Source organism: Silene latifolia, chromosome Y, assembly GCF_048544455.1.
Source record: "Silene latifolia isolate original U9 population chromosome Y, ASM4854445v1, whole genome shotgun sequence".
NCBI classification, from domain to species: Eukaryota; Viridiplantae; Streptophyta; class Magnoliopsida; order Caryophyllales; family Caryophyllaceae; genus Silene; species Silene latifolia.
Genome location: NC_133538.1, coordinates 325,945,132 through 325,958,906, shown reverse-complemented (window position 1 = coordinate 325,958,906; position 13,775 = coordinate 325,945,132). Strand labels below are relative to the sequence as shown.

At 40.4% G+C, this 13,775-nt stretch overlaps 2 protein-coding genes across 2 annotated transcripts; one reads left to right on the top strand and one right to left on the bottom strand.

Annotated features, from left to right (window-relative positions):
* The first annotated feature begins 3,273 nt into the window (after positions 1-3,273).
* LOC141634152 (photosynthetic NDH subunit of lumenal location 4, chloroplastic-like) lies at positions 3,274-5,106 on the top strand. Its single transcript, XM_074446431.1, has 5 exons — positions 3,274-3,765; positions 3,853-3,945; positions 4,248-4,308; positions 4,413-4,481; positions 4,795-5,106. Exons 1-5 carry the CDS (start codon positions 3,415-3,417, stop codon positions 4,872-4,874), a joined length of 654 nt encoding a protein of 217 aa, XP_074302532.1. The 5' UTR covers positions 3,274-3,414; the 3' UTR covers positions 4,875-5,106.
* An 812-nt stretch (positions 5,107-5,918) lies between these two features.
* LOC141634153 (protein CELLULOSE SYNTHASE INTERACTIVE 1-like) lies at positions 5,919-8,960 on the bottom strand. The gene is made up of 3 exons (XM_074446432.1): positions 8,658-8,960; positions 6,480-6,596; positions 5,919-6,378 (listed from the first exon to the last, which is right to left on the bottom strand). Exons 1-2 carry the CDS (start codon positions 8,875-8,877, stop codon positions 6,577-6,579), a joined length of 240 nt encoding a protein of 79 aa, XP_074302533.1. The 5' UTR covers positions 8,878-8,960; the 3' UTR covers positions 5,919-6,378; positions 6,480-6,576.
* Between the last annotated feature and the right edge of the window lie 4,815 nt (positions 8,961-13,775).

Here is a 13,775-nt window from a genome sequence, read left to right as displayed (position 1 = left end):
TCATGGCTCCCCTAATCCTAGCATTAAGGAATTACCTACGCATAACAACTAATAAAACAAAAACGAAAGAGTAAGAACAAACATGGTATAAAAGTGTGCAAAAGAGAATTAGATACGAAGTAAAATAGAAAGAGAGTAAGAAAGTAAGAGAAAGATTACATAAACGAGATCCAGAAAAGTAGAAGAGCAACATCGAACCAGAAATAATGTAAGGTTTTTGAGATATGAAAGAGATGCCTAAACCACGTCTATCCTATTTATAGGAAAGACAATTATTAAACCTAAGAACGATAACAAGATATTAAAATCTTGCGTCAGATAGAAAAGTACTCGATCGAGGACATTAGAACTCCTCGATCGAGTAATTCCTAGCAAAAACCTCTCAATCGAGGACATTAAGTACTCAATCGAGCACTATCAAAAAGGCACCTCTCGATCAAGGACATTAAGTACTCGATCGAGCATTATAGTACTCGATCGAGTGGTTTCCAGCGCGTACTTCCTGCTTTACGCACTGAACTTCAAACGGCCGCCATTTCTTCGTTACTTGGTCAAATCGGGCGTTTTTGGTGGCGTTGGAAAGCTAAGAGGATAAGATTTTATATCCAATTCGAATCACCTTATTATCTCTTATATAACTCTATATATGTCTCTTCAAAGTAGGCACTAGTAATATGAAGCTCTTATTTTGCTCGCCTAGCTTCTTTACTTCTACGCGCATCACCAATTAGTAGTTTCCAAGCTCCGACTCAACTCATCTCCTAAATGCATGCATAGGGACATGTTTTAAGCTTGATTATTCTCCTCTCCGGTTCATACCTGCAAATAATACAAGACAAACTAAAGTAGACTATTCGGGGGACATTCGTAACTAAACACTACTAAATATGCATAGGAATGCATGCAAATGAAGTACAAAATGCCTATATATAATGCACGCATCAATTATGGTCTAATCATAATATGGAAGAAGCCACTTGGGAGCCGGAAGAGGCAATGAAAGAGCGTTATACACATCTCTTTGATCAGGTATGTTTGGTTACGGGGTCGTAACCTTATTCTTTTAACGGGGTAGAATATGATCGCGCACGTTTTGGGACTTTTTGAGGTCGGTTTTGGTTGTGTCTTTGGTAGTGTGTCAGGATTTTGTGCATCTTTGGTTGTTTTTTGATCCTAGTGGGGGGGGGGGGGGTTTGCTTCGAGTTATGTGGCATGGTGGTCTAGTTTAGGTGTACTTTATGCAGGTATGAGTATGAACTTCGAGTACGAAGTTCGTTTTTAAGGAGGGAAGACTGTAATACTACACATTTCTTAGCATAGAGTGCTCGGTCGAGTAGGTTGTAATCGACCGAGTGTAGTGTCGGGTGTTTTGTGTCAGGCTACTGACTTAGGAGCACTCGATCGAGTGTAGGTGATACTCGGTCGATTAGAGTGTACTTGGTCGAGTGTACTCGGTACTCTACCGAGTGTCCGGTCTGGGATGAGTAATTCACACGATTTTGATTAAAATAATTAGAGCTTATAAAACATTCTACGGCAATTCGTTAATCACTTTTTTCAACCTAAAACATTTCTAATTACCTCTCTAATCATATTAATTACCTCCTAAGCAAGTTTGATTGATCGTTGAGCATTTGGGATTCTTATTTCTGTGCCAATCACACTAATAAGTTGTTATCATCGCTAATCAGTTTTATTATTATTAGAAGTTTATGTAAACCCTAATTTGGGTTCATTTGGGGGATTTGGAGTAATTAGTTATAGATCTTGATTGGGTTGCATGTATATCATTGTATAGGTGACGATATCGTAAAGGAGCAGTTCTAGACCGTCTTGCTTTGCTTTTGGATTTTAAGAATAAGGTAGGGTTTCCCTACACAGTACAATAATATGGTTAATTGCATTGGGTGATTGTTGTGATTATAGTATTGTGTATTGTGATTGTGATTATCGGAATTGTTGGTTTGGACATTGTGAGCTATGTCGGAAGATGGTTTCACCCCCTTGTTTCGCCTCTTGAGACTCCCGTCACAAGGGGGATGTGCGCATTAATGAACTTGGGTTCTCTCATTGCAATGTTGCAGGGATTTGATGGCCACGCTGCGGTTTGGCATCGGCACGGGTGGGTTACCTGTTGCGATAGGAATCCGGCTACTCGTTGCGATGAGAGCCATTTGTGACTATGAAGTTTGGAGGATTATTGGAGTACGAATTGTGTTATCTTAAGTTGCCTATTCTTGTGTGTGATTGTGATTAATTGTGTAATTGTACTAACCCTTCAATGTTTTCAAAACTGTGGTGATCTATTTGATATTTCCGGCAAATGGTGAGCAGTGAGTCTAACCGGTGTTGATGTTTGAGCTTGCTTGTGGATTTGGATGGGACGCCGTCGAGACTTACACTTTAGCTTCCGTTGTTGTTTAGTAGACTATTATTTGTCTAATTTGAGACGAGTTGTATTTTACTTCATTTGAGATTTCGGTTGTATAACATTGGTTAAAGTTTATTATTTACATTTCTTGTTTCATTATGGTATCTTTGATGCATACTACCTCGGGTAACCGAGATGGTAGCACTTTGATGTGCTAAGGTAGTCTTTGGTAAGGTAATTTAGTAGATGGGGGTGTTACAGTCTCATGTTTCAATCAATAGTATAAATATCTATATATCTTTTAGTCAATAAAAGTCTCCCTTTGGTGAGAACCGTGTTTAGTCCCTTATTTCGAGGGTTTACCATTTATTCGAGTGTTTAGTTTCATCGGTAATATAGAAAAGAGTAGTTGGTTGATGGTTCGTGGCGTGTTCTTTCAAAGGATACTTATTTGTGAACGATCTTTGGAACCACTAAGAGTTAAATTTTCTCTCATAATGAATCAATCGAACGACCCCCTCATCAAAAGTTGCATGAAGATAGTGATACGAGGACGAGCCGAATTGTTATATCGTGTTTTGAGATCCCTAGTTTATAAGAGAATTACTTTTCTTTGGTCTCAATAGATTGGTTTTCGATTATGCATATCTTTTGTAAATGTCGTAAGGCGTTCTATTAATGAACTGTTCTTTTGTTTAAAAAAAAAAAAAAAAAAAAAAAAAAAAAAAAAAAAAAGACCCAAAGTGACCTAACATGACAAGATTGACCCAACCCAAAAGGAATCGACCAAAAATGGCTCGACTCGAAAGTGACCCAATAGACATGGACCCGGGAATGACTCGACTTGCAATGATGACCCAAATCCGGCCTCAATGACCCATTTACCCCCCTCTAGCATGACCAACACTAATTGACAAAAATACCAGATGATAACAGAACACAAAGGACCAATCCCTGCAATACATGAAAGATGACGAACTATCATCAAGTCTTTTGGATAAGAAACTAACTAAACCAGCAACAAAAAAAACAGACCTGAAAAAATGGCATTCTGCACTACCTTTACAACACCTCCAACATCCACCATTGTTAAGGCCAGTTCAAGCACCACTCTTAAGCACTCCAAACCCCATTGCCAAGCCTTCAAATCCTCTTTAAAACCCGAATCGAAAACCAAAACAGAAATGCAAAAGTCACTAAAATTGGGAATGATAGGAACACTAGCAGCCTCAATAGTAATGGGATTTTCTCCACTTGCAGATGCAACTAGAATTGAGTATTACGCGACGACGGCTGAACCCCCTTGTGAAATGAATGTAGCGCAATCTGGGTTAGGTTACTGTGACCTTGTTATTGGTTCTGGACCTCCTGCACCTTACAATGAGCTTATCAATGTCTTTGCTCCTTTTTTTTTTTTTTGCTGTTTTTCTTTCCTAATTTTTTTTTTTTGGTTGTTTTATTAATTGTGTTTTGTGTTACAGGTGCATTATACTGCAAGGTTTGCAGATGAAACTGTGTTTGATAGTAGTTATAAACGCGGTAGACCTCTCACTATGCGCATTGGTGTTGGTAAAGTATGTTACGTTCTTTTACTAAGGCTTATCAGTTTTTAGTTGATTGGGTTTTGTAGTTAAAATGATTTGTAGACGTATTAACGTTTTAACAAAGGCAAAAGGCGAATGATGATACTTCATGTGACAAGGTGAGGATTTAAGGCCCAGGGCCTAGCATTGTAAGGTTCAAGGTTGATAAGTCTTGTAGTAGGCATTGGCGGAGTCAGGAAATTACATTAAAACTAATCTAGTACTGGCAAACTTTTGATTAGAAATATTTGAGACTCGTGTGATCGGTAAGCTTATATTCCCATGATTTTCAGGTAATTAGGGGATTGGATCAAGGGATTTTCGGGGGTGACGGGGTGCCTCCAATGCAAGTTGGTATGCATTCAAAGACATCTTTCTAGTTGAAATATACCACCATTGGAGTTCTTGTGGTTTAAAATTTTGGATTAATGACCTTTGATGTCGGACTCATTACACAGGTGGGAAACGTAAGCTCCGAATCCCTCCACTATTAGCATATGGACCTGAACCTGCTGGTTGCTTTTCAGGTAACTCTTACATTGCACTAGTAAAACCCTTATTCATTTATGCAAATAGTGCATTACTGATTGCTGTATGCAAATTTCGACGCATTCATTTATGAGTCATCTGCTAACAACTTAATGTTCCAGCATGATAATGCCGCATATAGACTGATCCTTTGAGGTAACGGGCTAATGTTGAATGTTGTAATGCCAAAAAAAGGCAAATACTAAATTTCTAAATGCTTCATAGTTGAGTAGAGTTCATGTTGCTATAGTTATGGTCTCTCTTGGAGTCTAACAATACTGATTACTGACAGTTGCGCGTTTATTTGTGTAGGAGACTGCAATATACCAGCCAACGCCACTCTACTGTATGACATAAAATTTGAAGGCATTTACAGCGGAAATAGAATGTAAAAAAAAAAAAAACAGATCTAGCTCATCACAATGTATAGATTTATAGTCGTCCTCATCATTATAGCTAAACATGATGCGGGGTACTTTCTCCACTACATGTAATTATGTAAATGAATGATCTTCATGCGAAGAACTCGGGTATACTTGAAAACACCGTGAGCTACTATATGAAGGAAACCACCTGAACGGCTGAACTTGCATTCAGTCAGTTGGGTTTCAGAGACTCTAATCATATACGGAGTAGGAAATATACAGTGTAGTGAAATTGGTCGAGGACTTGCGAATTTTTTATCGCCATCTGTAGAAGAACTGAAGAAGATGGCAAGGTAATGTCAATTCAGGGCATTTATTTTTTATCTAGTGGTTTGCCGGAAACATTCAAATTCAGTCTTAAAGGACCACCCTCGCGATTACAATTTCACAATCTAGCTGGAATATTTTTGTGCCGTGCAATTGCGAGATTTAGACGTACAGGCGTAGTTGTATTTCACCCAGCAATGCACTTGCCACAAGGGATTTCGTAAAAGACATGATTTATCGTTTTATTAGTATTTGATTTCGAATACTTGTAATCACCACAACTAATATGAAACCTTGCGATGCTTACCAACAATTTTTTTCAATTTTGACATCATGTGTAATGAAGTCATTTCAAGGATGTATTATGCTATGACCTTCAGATTTTGCTCTCAAAGACTACCAAAGCGACTGTGGTCGAAACTTGCTAAAGATTGTCAGCATCGGCTCCTAAGCGCACACAACAACTTCAGCCCGGAATTGCTGTGCCGAGATCTATTTTTGCCCATATGATAGTAATTTGATGCAAAATGTTCATCATCCAGGAAGCTAGCATTATGAAGGAACAGTTCGGAACAATTATGATCAAAACGGTAGCCTTGAAATTATGCCGTCTTTGACCTTCTCGTGGGACTGAGATTTTGAGCAAGCAATGGAAGCATACATCTGAGCTTCATACATACATCAGTATCACAACATATCAAGTATAAATCAGTTTGTCAAGATTGCTCAACATACAAGCTCGGTGATTATGCAATACAATTAATCATTGGTGTAAAGTGCTAGTATTGCAATACATAAGAAATTAAGAATATACGAGCGAGTCCTATACACGTATACTATAAATAAGTAAATAATGTGCAGTATTATGCTACCAAAAATACAGATGTGATCATCTGAACTCTCTACAGTTTCATGACAAATAATCCTATAGAAAGGCAAAAGGTGCAAGGAATAGAAGCAAATAATTCACGCTTTGTTCCGAATTGTAACTCGAGCTGAAATAAGTACACTACCAAAAAGTTAACCTTTGTCAATTATATACGTAACCAGAGATTCATCATTCAGCTTTGTTAGACCATTGAAATTCGATTTCTAAATTTCTGGAGGCGCCACTCTTACTTTCAGGAACCAGCGTATACGTCCCATTAGCTGCTCCCAGCATCACGACTCGATCAATCTGGATAGTCACCTTACCAAATGAACTCTGCCAAATCAAAGAATGTTAAGAGAGGAGAAATTTATTAAAAGAAAAACATAGTGAACTTGGGTTGTGCAATCTATATCAGAAAGATAGCTCCTTGTTACCTTTCCCACTTTGCTCTTATTCTTACAAGAAATTTGCAACTTCTGGCCTTTGGGAGGACTCTCAAAAGACCATGTAAAAATTTCATTCCACTCCGGATTAGGGCCAGTGGATACAACCTACAAAGACAAATATGCAAACAGCAAAGTGAAATTATCAAAGCAGTTAATGACAAAATAATGATCTATCTGTAGGCTGAGCATGCAGTTCAGATATTGTAAACCTGAGCCCTAAGGTAACGGGCTCTAGATAATTGCCTACTTGGATGGTTGGTATATGGTTCCATTTTTTAGACTCCCATTGACCCATTTCACTCTTTATCTTTTCCCTCCTTTCAGGACGATACACTTTGTTCTCAACGGTGCAGTGTCCACATCACCTGAAAATTTCCCTTAAACCCAATCTACTCTGTCCTACAAATTGCATTTTGACATACTCATTAGATTCGCGTTTTAAATTCCTCAGAAGAAATTCTAAAACAGTACGTTGTGAAACAACAACGAGCCGGTAGCTATTTAACAAGCCGGGATCTAATGGTTGGACACTCGGGCATGGAAAGAAAAGAATCAACAAAAGGCACAGGCCGCTCAACCATCAGCGGCAACATCACTACTTCATGTTAGGAAATTGTACACGAACTGAAAAGACAATAATGAAAAACCGCACCGAATCGCTATGCTTTCCTAATAGAACAATTCGACCCTTACTTTAGTGCCTGGGTTGTATCGAACTTTCTATTGAGATAAGACGGTTGCCCTCTGTACGACAGAATACAGAGATATAATTAAGAAGTATTTTTGAGCAGTTTGTGTTCTTTGTTCAGGAATGCAGAAGTTATATTTTTCTGTATATTCCTTCTATCCCTCAAAATCTATTTATAGAGGAGAAGAATGGGAAAGCAGAGGGAAAGGGGAATGAATTCTGAAGGGTTGCAACCTTTCAGATTTTCTGTTGGATTTAGAAAATTCCGACAGGAATTAATTAATTTCCAAAGTTATTCGAACGAAAATTATTCCGTAATCCCGTAAATAATTATGCAAGCGTACACTCCGTACTTCCTGAACTAGCATTTTATTATTTAGAAATTACCCATCCTTGAACCAATCTTTAATTACGTCAAATGAACCGGTAATTACACTTAAATCACCAACACTTCATTGCCTCAAAAGGATGACAGTGTAAAAAGGTTGGATGAATGTAGCATCCCAACCATGTGTGAATCAACACAGAGATTGTTCCTGGATGACCAAGAACGAAAATAATTGCCAGGTGTAGAGGGTGATTTGTTCTATACACCTGTATTACGGGTCCACTAAGCAACTCCAACAGCCCAAACCCAAATTTTATTTTCTTAATTCTGAGACCTGGAAGACCCAACACAACGACTAAGATGGACCAAAAAGCAGTTGCGTAACCTGGAATCCGTGGAATAGTTTGGAAGTAAATTTTAATTGGGAGATAATTACTAGTGAAGTTAATTACTTGGTAATGAGTTCCTGGATAATAGGTTTGGTAAGGGTAATTATTACTAAGGTAATCTTTTACCCAATTAATCATTACCCTTTCATGAGGGTAAGAGATTACGGGGATCAATAATTACTCTGATACCAAACATAGGAAAAACACCTTACATATTACTCATGTGTTCATTTCCCCCCTTTTATGCCCTCAATTTTAAAAATTCCTGAATTCTGCTTAATCCCAGTTTCCTTGAATGCATGAGTTTCTATCCTTTTCATCATCTGTATCTCCAGACTAGCGTCAAAATTATTATCACAGAAAAATAAACCATGTGCATATCTTAGATGACTACCAGCTAGCTATACACTATTTTTAGCAAAGCTTTTCGAAACAATTCAACTCATGACAGGCAAGTCCTACTAAACATACCACTACAAAAACTAACTTGGTAAAGGTTGAAGGCTACTGCTGTGAGAAGTAAAGGGTACGACCATGGTACTAAATCTCGGTTTGAGACTTGATCATGGGATCATTCGTTGCTGCCTAAATCTCGATCATGATGCCTTAAATGCGGCCAACACTAGTTCAAAATGCGGTTGTGGCACCCTTAATAACTCGATCATATTTCAGTCAACACCAGATTTAATATCATGGATTTAGATTTTAGACAAAATAACAAGTACATAAAACCAAATGTACAAAAAAAAAAAAGAACTCACCAATTATAGCCCTCACAGTTTCACTTGAAGCATACTCTTGGATTGTATTGTTGGAAAATAAAAGCTTAACAAACATTGCTGCCTGAATCGAAGTTTCTTGATCGCTGGAACCAATCAGATCAAGTAAAACCTGAACTCCGCCAGCTTCAGCAACTGCTCTTTTGTTTGATCGGCTGCATGACACAAGATTCTGTAGAGCACGAATAGCCACAACTTTCATGTCCTCAGTGGGTTGGTCTTCCAGCAAATTCACCAAGGCCCAACAAGCTAAAACAGCATCAGCAGATCGTATAAGACTTAGGTTTGATTGTTAATTGAATGTATTATTTACGAAGGTATGATACATGTATTTATATAGATTACAATGAGAAGACTTAACCTAATTCTAAAGATATGGAAAATATACATTTCTTAAAGGTACAATATTTACGTAATCTTTGTCTTGGAGAATAAGGCAGGATCTCCAGCGATGGGCTTTTCCTTAATTGGATCGATATGGTTAATACGCCCCCTCAAGATGGACGTCCTAGGAAGGAGGCCGATCTTGCTACGTAATTCTTGAAAATGACTCCGGGACAGGGGCTTGGTGAGAGCGTCGGCTAGTTGATCTTTGCTTGCAACGTGTTGAATGCGAATTGTGCCGAGTTGGATATGTTCACGGACGAAGTTGAAGGAAATGGCCATATGCTTCATGCGAGAATGGAAAACTGGATTGCGAGCATAAAGAGTGGCGGAGATATTGTCACAAAAAATGGCTGGGGGTGTTGTGATATTTATGTGAAGCTCAGTTAACAGGTTTCGAAGCCAAATGAGCTCGGTTGTGACGGTTGCGACAGAGCGAAATTCTGCCTCAGTGGTTGAAAGAGCGACACCTTTTTGTTTCTTGGAGGACCATGAAATGGGGTTACGTCCAAGATAGACAATGTAGCCAGAGGTTGATAGGGAGTTGTCCTTGTCACCACCATGGTCAGCATCGCAAAATGCGTGGAGGCGAAGCGGTGTGGAGCGATAAAATTGAATGCCAAGGTCAATGGTTCCATGGAGGTAGCGCAAAAGCCGTTTGAGCGCAGTCCAGTGGTTGATAGTAGGATGATGTAAGAACTGGGCAAGTCGATTTACAGTGAAAGCAATGTCGGGTCGGGTTAGTGACAGATATTGTAGGCTCCCGACAATAGCGCGATAGTCAGATTGGTTGTGAATGGGGTTATGATCCTCACGGACCAACCGAGGATCGACAGCCATAGGGGTAGAATTTGGTTTGGCTTCCAGCATGTGGTACTTGTCTAAAATGTCGGTAATATATTTTGATTGGTTTAAGTGTAATCCGAGGGAGTTTGGAGTAACTTCAATGCCTAAAAAGTAAGAAAGAGGACCAAGGTCTTTTATTGAAAAACGGTTGGATAATGTAGCGATGAAGGTTTGTGTTTGGTTAGGATGGGTTCCAGTGACGATAATGTCGTCGACATAAACAAGAATATAAAGACAATAGGTTGGAGAATGTAAGGTGAATAATGAAGAGTCTGATAGTGATTGCCGAAAACCATAGGTGAGAAGAAATGATTTTAACTCGTTGTACCAAGCTCGAGGAGCTTGTTTTAAACCGTATATAGCTTTGTTTAATTTGCAGACATGGTCGGGCTTCATGGGATCAACAAAACCAGGTGGTTGGGTCATAAAGACATTGTCAGTCAGATTACCTTGTAAAAAAGCGTTGTTGACATCAAGTTGGCGAAGAGACCAAGATTTGGTTACAGCTAGAGCTAGGATTAATCGAAATGTGGTGGGCTTGACTACGGGACTGAAGGTTTCATTGTAGTCAATGCCGGGTCTTTGATGAAACCCTTTCGCAACCAATCGGGCTTTGTGTTGCTTAAGAGTCCCGTCGGGGTTGAACTTATTTCGAAAGACCCATTTGCAACCGATAAAGTTTTGGGTCGAGGACCGTGGGACAAGAAGCCACGTGTGATTCCTTTCGAGAGCATGGAATTCGTCTTGCATAGCTTGACGCCATTGAGGAAGAATTAAAGCTTGTTTGACGGTGTTGGGTAGATGATCGTGGGTCGAAACATGAGCGAGATTGTTGGCATAGCGAGGGTTGGGCTTTCGAATATTGTTCACTAGGCGAGTAGTGATGGTTCGAACTGGTGGTTGTGAGGGGTCTGTGTGAGGTGGTGGTGAGGGTTCAATGGCGGGTTGGGTAGCGGAGGTTGAAGGCTGTGCTGGGGTGGTTGGGGCAGCGGATGTGGAGGGTGTAGTGGTGGGTGGACTGGATGTAGTCGTGGAGGTTGAAGAGGGGCGCCGAGTATAAACAATGGTGATGGGTTTGGATGTGCGAACAATGGTTTGCGATGGTGATTGTAATACCCCGTATTTTATATTGCCTATCGAGTCGAGTAATTTTTTAGTCGTGTTGATATCGTAAGACCAAGTTACTCGTAAACTTGTTGAGACGGGCTTAACTGAACGATAGCTTACCCAAGACCCATATCACGTTACCCATACCCATGACCCATTTACCTTCTAACTTGATTGTTTAACCTTTAACCTAAGTTTTTAACCTAATTTTACCCTAACCATACACACCCCTCATCTCACACGCCTCCCTCCTTCACCAACACCAAAACACCAGAATTCACGCATAGAGAGGGAGAGGGTGTGGCCGTGAGTGTTGACATGAAAGCAAGGAAGGGCTAGGGACTTTTGTCGATTTTTGTGGGTGGCCGTGGTGGTGTTGTTGTGGTGGCGGCAAGGTAAGAAGTTAAACTCCCTTCTCTGTTTTTGTTTTATGTCGAGTTATTGGCAGTTGTTGTGTGTCTTAGGGAGGGGATAATGGTGGCTGGTGTCTGGGTATACGTAAAGGGTGGTTGGTGACGAGTGCTTTGGTGGCGGTTAGGGTGGTCGTAGGTGGTTGTAGGGGTAGAGAGAGGCGGTGTCGATAAGGGGGTAGGAAACAGGTTTATACACGGTTTTCAGGGGAGTTTAGACCAGTGGGTTTTGGGTGGCACCACCGTCGACTAGGGGGAGGTCGACGAGGTGGTGCTGTGTTGTCGGTGTTCATGGGTTGGCGGCGAAAAGAATGGTGGTGGTTTGGGCAGGGATTAGTTAATAGGAGCGGTGGTGGTGAGTGGAGAAAAGGGATGTTTGGTGTTGCGTGGTGGTGAACCAGGTGTTTTGGCGGCCGTGGTTCACCTCGCCGGCGGAGTCGACCCTACCGGAGGTGGTCTCGGGTGGTGGCTTGAAGTGGGTGTTGGGGTGGTGGTTGACACGGCCTCACGGTGGCCTGTGGTGGTGCGTGGGTGAGTGTGAAGGGGTACGGGCTGTTTTGGTTGTTTGAAACGGTTTTTATTGATTTAATCGTTATATTTCGTATCGGGTCGTATTCTAAATTAATTAATTAATTCCCGAGTGCATTAAAATAATTAGAGATGGACTTTGAGTCGGGACTGGTTAAAATGGAAAGTTACTATAAGGGGAAAGTTTCTATTTTGGGAGATTGCTATATTTAGTAGTTAGTAATTATAAATATTATAATGGTTTTAGGTGACGGACTCGTGAAGGATCGATAATCAAATTCATTGCCTTATTTTTCGGACCGCTTAATCGCTTAGTTGGATTCGCTGGCACTTTGAGGTAGGGGAAACACACTTGACTCCTTACCGTATTATTGAATTGAGTTGACTTGTTTGTGTTTCATATGACCAAGCTGAGATCGTTGACTTGTTCGTGGTTGTGATTGATGTTATGTTTCATGTAATGAGGTGGGGTTGATGAACTCGTTAGTGTTGAGTATGTTATTCCAATCTTTTGATAGCCGGCATGATTTCATTCATTAATATACACTTTGTGTTGCATTATTACCGTTGAGCATTTCATATGCATTGGAGTTGGAGGATGGTGTAGGAGTGACGATGTTGAGATACGATGTGGATTGTGATAAGGCCCAAAGGCGGGTTCTCGCAGACTTGCCCTGGTGTCCTCAACAAGGAGGTGGCGGATCGGCTATGGTCGATATATATAGTCTCGGGGATCGGTATGGTGGGTTGTCCGGGTTATGAGATATGAGAAATGAGATATGAGATATGAGTTGAGATGGAGATGGAGGTGACGGAGGATCATGCATATCATATTTTGTTGTTCAATTGTTTTCCCTACTCAAACAGCGGTGACCTGTGTATTCGTGTACGCCTTTGTGATGATCCAATTATTGGGGAGCAGATTGTGGGTATTTCGAGACCGATAGAAGCTGGCCGGGAAGAGAGCTTGGATGACGGACTTAGTGCTTAGCCCACCTTAGTCTTATTAGTAGTTTTAACAGACTTCCTCTTTTGGGTCATTTTTTTTGGAGGCTTTGTTTTATTCCAGTTGTAATCTCACTATAAGAAATTAATAAAGTATCTTGTGTTTCTTTCCTTTGTTATCTCTCGCCTCGGGTTTCCGAGATGGTAACACCGTCATTTATCCGAGGAGTCCTAGTTCAGGCCCTTAAATAAATGGGGGTGTTACAAAGTGGTATCAGAGCGAACGATCCTCGGGCCTAAACCAATGAATCCAATGAACATAGGAAGAGTCTAAATAAAATGAACCCGGGATAGAACTGTTAGGAGCACACTAAGGTAAGGTATGAGTTAGGGGCCCCCTCACACCGAACAATGCCCTCTCGGTTTGACCCGGAAACCCCGAGTGTATATGAGGGAAAGGGTAGCAAAGTGGCTTGAGGTAGAGCATGAAATTCTTACATCATTTGTCTAAGTGTTAATCGATTGATACATTGATTATTGCATAACCGAGTAATGTATACCTTGCGACCCATATATTCTAACCATTCTGCAGGACAACGCTACGGTAAGTATTTTGTATGAATGATGACGTGAGCATATGATGTTGTAGAAATGAGAAATAAAATTTTCGAGTTCAGGTTAATAATCAACGAAGTGTTGTGGTAGCCGTGAGTATGAAAATAATTGCGAGTCGATGATAGTGCCTAGTTGGATGTTGAATGATGTGTTGATTGTACTATTATGTCTAGTGATATGCGGTTATGTGACCCCGAAGCCATGCTAGTATAGTATCGTGATGGTAATGAGAGGCACCATTGAATTGCTTGTTTCTGGTCGTAGC